The sequence below is a fragment of the Anoplolepis gracilipes genome, chromosome 7 (genome assembly GCF_047496725.1).
Source record: "Anoplolepis gracilipes chromosome 7, ASM4749672v1, whole genome shotgun sequence".
NCBI classification, from domain to species: Eukaryota; Metazoa; Arthropoda; class Insecta; order Hymenoptera; family Formicidae; genus Anoplolepis; species Anoplolepis gracilipes.
The window spans coordinates 275,556-282,589 of record NC_132976.1 but is presented as its reverse complement, the minus strand read 5'-3'; the positions used below and the strand labels follow the sequence as shown (position 1 = coordinate 282,589).

The window sequence follows — 7,034 nt, the reverse complement described above, 5'->3', positions numbered from 1 at the left end:
ACTTATATATTTATTGTAACGATTCAAAGTCAAGAGATCAGGATGACTCAAATTTATTACTTGCGAGTAATTTGAAACCGTAATGACTGAATGATTCGTTATCTGTGCGATACCACTTTGTTGTATGATTCATCTCTAGTTTGCAACATAACAAGTATAGCTGGCATAATAAGCAGTGTTATCCTATCAATGGCATTCGCGCGATATTATCGCTTAGAATATACCTGATACGAATGTGTCACAAGTACACGAGATGGGTATATCAATACGCGTTAATTTTTTTTCTTTTTTTTTTATTTAATAAGAGAAAGGAATGAAATAATAAAACGAAACCTTTTATTTATATCTTTCACGAATTTTACATCGTTCAGGATAGATTTTCTTAATCGAGATAAATTTATACGAGACGATTGGAAATTTTCACTCACATGTACACCGCAACACACATATCACATACACACTGATCTCTGTAAAACTTGTATCGCGAGATGATACGTCAATTGAATGTGCTTCGTGATATTTTTTACTATTATTATTATTATTTTTTTTTTTTTTTTTATATTCCAGTTGTGTCGCGAAAAATAAATTTTTCCACTTTTAGTATCACAATTGCATTCGGAGAATCAGTGAAAAAGAGTCTCACAAATCGCAAATTATATTATATATATATATATATATAGAATATATGTATAGAAATGTATGAAGCTCGATAATTAATAGTCATTAGCTCGAGAGTAACTGAATAATATATCGTATTATCCTTGAATATATCGAAAAGCAAAAAAAATATATTTAAATTCGCATAGTCATTATATTTGAAGTGTTTATAAATTTCGAGCAACCTTTGATTTCGTTGAAGAAGCAAAGAATTAAATTTCCATAACGTATCGTCGGAAACAATAAGACGTTGTCTTTCATATAAGTACATAATCATTGATATGATAAAGTAAAGAAAATCTAATCAATAATATCGATTCAATTATATTCATCATTAATGCGATACTTATTGCTTCCGCTTTATTTAAAAGTTTTATAATAACGTGTACAGAGAGAGCCTAACATTTACGGATACGGGATACGGGATCCCAATAACAGTACTCATTTTACAAATTCGGGAGATTAAGTCGGAGCCTTATCGTTCTAATTGTAAATGTGCGTTATCCAAGTTGTCGCTTATTTAACGCAGATCTGCATTTTGCACAACGAAAGCGCACTATGGAAGGCTCGTTTCCAGAAACCAAATAATTGCGATACAAAGTATAAAGAAAAACATCGATCAAAGGACAAGCCGGGGGGAGACAATGATAAAAAAAAAATCTGTTCAAGATGTATCAGGATTATTATCGTAACAAATCAAATAAATTTTTTTCCAAATAAAAAAGAAAAATATTGCATATTAAACAAAATATTGTAAATGTATAAATATGATGACAAAAAATTGTTTTGAAAAATTAAAAATTTCTGTTTATACCGCATATGTGTGTATATATATATATATATATAGACACACACACACACACACACATGTATGTAAATACGCGCACATAAATACGCACACGTTCGTGAACGTCGATCGTTGGAGGAATTAATATTTGAATTATCGGTGCCCAGATATTGATGTTTTACTTGGTAAAATTTCCTATATACAAACATATGTATATGTAACCTCTCTTAAGTACAACGTGAATACAGTTTCAGTAAATCAGCGATAACAAATGTATTACGTAATCTTATTATCTCATAGACATATATGTTTCTCACGCGAGAGACTTTATCAGTTTCTAGGTCACTAATAATTTTGCATTTTGACAGACTGCAGAAATTTGAGAAATAAATAGCTGCAACAAAAATACATATGCCTAGGTATACATTAGTCGTGTGTTAATACAGAGTGTCCCAGAATTTCGCGGAAAAGAAGCAACTTTTTTTCTCGCCGAAAATGCCGAGAAAGATTATCGTTTTATGCTAGTTTCCAAATTTTGCTACTACATTATATATATCTCTAACTAATTGTAAGTCTTAAATCAAAATTTTAGTAAAGTAAATTCCACCTAAAATTACTGAAGAATATACAATTGTCTTATCTTTGAATTCTACAAGTTTGGTTTGCGAAAAACCCGTCTTTTTCAATCGCTTACATCTGGAAAATTATTGATGCCTCTTTCGGCACGGACTGATCACGCTGTGCATCCCGTGTCCGCAAATTCTCCGACACCCTGTAAATATATACACGTATACGCGCGCACACACTCACATACGCATACATACATGCACGCAAGAGACATTTATGCAAATTATGATTAAAATTTAAATTATATAGTCGGGATGTATGTGTGAGAGTACTTATCTTCGATTTGTGATTTCCAATTGTTAAAAACCGTCGAAAAACCGCGCTCCTTCGAATTTTACACCTAGCGCGATTTATATATATATTTTTCTTTATAATCTTTTCAACCATAATCGATACAATTTTAATTATGTAGAATGCAACGCTTGTGTGGAAAGACGAATGCCGTGCGATATCGCGCCGCGAAAAAGAAACGATATCGCCGACCTGTACACTTAAATCACGACTAGTTTTACGTATCTATAAAAACTATTACAAATAAATAATGTCTTTGTAGAGAGAGAGAGAGAGAGAGAGAGAGAGAGAGAGAGAGAGAGAGAGGGAGAGAGAGAGAAAAATCTCACGCCACAATTGTTGAGAGCATATATCGTTACTCGACGGAAATAATACGCGTTAAATGTGTTTCTCTCGTTAGCTACGTTGACGCATCAATGTATCGCGTACAGATCGGCAAACTTTGTATAACATTTCCTTACGCAAATCACTCTTCGACTCTTTTCATTTTATTTTTTATTCACGTTTGATGTAATACTATGACTTACGCTCATCTTTTCTCTATAATATATAATATACTTTTTTAAATTTATCATCGTTCAGCGTCGTATCATTAACAAAATTTAATAATGCGACAGAGAATCTATACGATTTATCTTTTGATAAATATTTCTTGTATTATATATAATATACGAAAAGAAGACCCAATTCTTATCATAAAGTTGGACCCGCTGGATCGATTCGCGCGATAAGTTTGGAACGCGTCGTAACAATAATAATAATAATAATCATATAAGCGTGACGTGCACGTAAGCGAGGCATTCCATTTATTTCGCATTATGACAATATTTTATTTGTTCGTTGAATTTTTATACATTCAAGCTACTAATTTATTTTAGTAACAAAGACGCAATTAAAAATATCATTTTCGTTTCAAACGAGAAATGTTTCGTTTGTAATGTAATTTTTAGTTCAAGTCTGCAAAAAATTTTTTTTTCCTTGATCGGTTATAAAAATTAAAAAAAAAAAAAACCATCAATTTCTTTCTTTTTTTCTTTAACCAAAAGACAAATGTGAACTAGGAGCCGCAGTTGATGGCTTTAAAGGGAAAAAGGGGTTGCCTTTGGTTGTCTTGGTTTGAATTCGACACGCAGACGCAGACGCAGACGCGTATGCGCGTGCATGGATTCGGAGTGGATAATTTTTAATATTTGACTTTCGCCTTAACTTCTTCGGCGACGCCGCCCCATTTGAGCTTGTAAACGCGCGAACGCCACTGTATGAGAGGATCCAAGACAGCTTGAAGGAAAAGGTACGGTCTAGTAATCTCGCTGAGCCACCAACCGCACACAAATTCGAGTTTATTGAAGGGCAGCGGACCGTTTTGCACGACGCACAGCAGCGTCCAGTCGAACATAAACCACAAGAGTATGTGCACTAGATAGAAAACTAGAGAGTCCCACTCGAACAGCACGCTGGCCGCCCAGGAAGCGAAGCCGCCGAGGATGAGGCATTCGCTGAGCGGCTCGAAAACGATGGTAGTGGGTAACATGGCCACCCGCAGCTTGGCCCATCGTCGTAGTCTCGCTTGGAAGGAATTCACCTCGCAATGACCGCTGTTCTGCAAGGCCGGTTGCGAGGAGACGGTGATGAGCCAGCCGCGATCGGTCAAGGATTTGGCGTAGAAAAAGTCTTCGGCGAGATAGATGCCAAAAGCTTTAAGACCACCGACCTCGTCGAGAATGCACTTTTTCAGTAGAGCCGACATGCCGGTGTGGCAGTTTATCCTAAGCAAGTCCGCGGCCAGGTACATCCGGGATTGTACGGTACCGAAGAAAATTTTCTCGTACGCGGCGGCGAAACCCTCCCGATCGCAGGTGAACGGCATCTGATGGACCAGAGCCACCTTATCCGTCATGTGATTCACCATATCCAGCAGAGTGTCCTCCTTCATGCGTATACCGCTGTCGCTGATCAGCACGAGCTCGTACTTGGCGGCCTCGTACGCCGGCTGCATATTGTTGATTTTCGGATTCACTCCCACGTTGCAACCACCGACGAAGAGTCTGGCGTCGGTTTCCGGATACTTCTCCACGAGTTTGCGCACCAGCATCAGCACGGGATCGGAATCGTCTTCGACGCAGAATAGAAGCTCGTATCGGGGATACTCCATCGTGAAGAAGGTCTCGAGATTGCCGAAGAGATTCGGATCCACTCCCATCAAGGGCTTTATGACGGAAACCCCCGGTAACGGGGTCTCGTAACTCGGCGCTTTATTCATCTTCCGATGCAATTTCCAACGGCCCGCAATCAATGCCAGCACGTGCACCACCCACATGCCTGACCAAAATATCATAAAGAATATCGCGAAACCGTAAAGAGTATATAACATGGAGTTCATTTTCCAGAAGCGAAGCAAAGGGGCGGGCAAAGGCCTGTTTAGGCCACACCGCGCGATGATCTGACGTACCGAGGGTGCCGAGGGTGCCGAGGGTGCCGAGGGTGCCGAGAATGCCGGCAAACCGGCCGCGCTCTCTTTTTCTATCTCCCTTGCCCCTTTTCGCTCCCTTTCCGCTCTTGTTGGCAACATCCACCGAGACGCAACATGATCCAGACAACATGATCGTCGTACGACGGCATCACGGTGATGCTGGTGATTCGGCACGATTTTCCAATGATTTTACAAGATGATTTGACAAGGTGATTTTAGCGGCATGACGACGACGACGAATCTCACGTCGAGCGACGTTGCCTACTTTTCTACTCATCGACCATCATCGTCGTTTCTTCGGGACAGTCGCAGCGGTTACAACGGCGATCGCGACCGCGACGACGACGACGACGACGACGACGACGACGACGACGACGGCGGCGGCGGCGGCGGCGGCGGCGGCGGCGGCGGCGACGACGACGGCGGCGGCAACGTACTCTCCCCTGGCAACGCATTCACAACCTTTAACCGGGCCGTCTTTAACACGTCGCTGCCCCTTTTATCTTTTGTTGCAATTCCCTCTAACACAACCTCTAGATAACCTCCTCCTCCTTCTCCTGCTCCTGCTCCTGCTCCTCGAACCGCGACGATCTCCTCGAGGCGACGAGCATCGACGAGCGGCGTCCAAATCCAAATCCAAATCCAAATCCAAATCCAAATCCAAATCCAAATCCAAATCCAAGTCTAAGCGCGTCAACTGCGCGATCCGTCCACGATCGTACCGCGGCAACTTCGCTCTTGCTCTTCCTCCTTGAAACTTGCTCGAGTTTGAGACTTCCGTCGAGCAAACGGAGCGCTTACAATAAGCGCCAAGTCGAGAACATTCGAGTCGAGCCCGAGCATCGTCCATCAGCTTGATTTTGCACCGAGTACTCGACGACGCGTAGTCGCTGATCACTTTACCGGTCAAACTTTTACCGTCACTCTTCTCCGCGCTAGTTCGTGGCATTGACACTTTATTTTTTCTCTCGACACTCGACACTCGACACTCGCCACTCGCGCGCCCGGCGAATCGCCCTACTATCGTACCATTATTTCTTCGCTATCCTGCGAAACCCGTTATTGTCCTCGTCACTTGTCATTTGCCGCCAATCGAGACTGACGCCTGACGTCTGACGCCTGACGCCTGACGCCTGACGCAACGGAAAGCGAAAGGGATCTTTACATCGCAAAGCGGAAGTCTCGCGTCTCGCGTCTCGCGTCTCGCGGTTGTGTCTCACGTCACACCGTCAACCGTCGTACCACATACTACTCGAGCCCTGAGCCCCGACCCCCGACCCCAAACTCCAAATCCAAGCCACGAAACGCCTCTCTCAACCTCCTAGAATCCCTAGTAAGAGTTTGGACAGAGTTGCCTTAGCTCCTATTGGTACCGACAAATTATGGCGGAACAGATATCGTCTTGAATTTGTGCGCGCACCAGCAGCTTTTTGTCATCGACAAAATTTCAGAGGTTCTATTGTGTATTCCTGAAGAAATGAAAATGTGAAAAACTCAACAGCACTGATTACAAATAGCTACACATATCGACCTCACAGGGTCACACTTAGCACAACCGAAAGCGTACGTGTGTTGCTTAGCAATATGACGCCATGTTTTGTCGAATTGGTAACTCTGTCTAGATTTTTTAACCAAACAGTTCTCTATCTCAACTCCCCAACTTAACGTGGCGCGCGCAGTGGCAGTGACAGCGGCAGCGGCCAGCGACGCGTGACGCGTGACGCGTGACGCTCCTCCTCCCCTCTCTCTTCTCTCCTCCCATCACTCCCATTGTCATTCTCGTAACATGACACATGACACATGACACATGACACATGACAAATCATACTTTTATTTCGTCATAGATGACTCATTTACCCGATATGTTGTATTATTGCTTCGTGTACATACATGGGCGTGGGTCATTCAATCGCACCTTACGTATATCCATCTATATATCTAAACCTAGAGATATCTCTAGCTAGATAACAAACGACACGATTGAACTATATGACATAAGTGCAAAAATGGATATTCTGTCCAATGACAACCGCAAGTGGAGAGAGAGAGAGAGAGAGAGAGAGAGAGAGAGATATCTGCTATGAGGCAATGTTGTTTCTACTTTTTTATTAAAGAGATAGCGAGATAAAAAAATTAGAGGTAAAAAGATAGGAAGATATCGTCTTATCGTGATTCTCCTTCCAGTACTTACATTATATAATT

The 7,034-nt window shown here is 41.7% G+C and overlaps 1 protein-coding gene across 1 annotated transcript; it reads right to left on the bottom strand.

Moving 5' to 3' along the window:
* Positions 1–314: 314 nt before the first annotated feature.
* Glct (ceramide glucosyltransferase) lies at positions 315–6,597 on the bottom strand. The gene has a single exon (XM_072895905.1). It carries the CDS (start codon positions 4,929–4,931, stop codon positions 3,546–3,548), a length of 1,386 nt encoding a protein of 461 aa, XP_072752006.1. The 5' UTR covers positions 4,932–6,597; the 3' UTR covers positions 315–3,545.
* Positions 6,598–7,034: the final 437 nt, after the last annotated feature.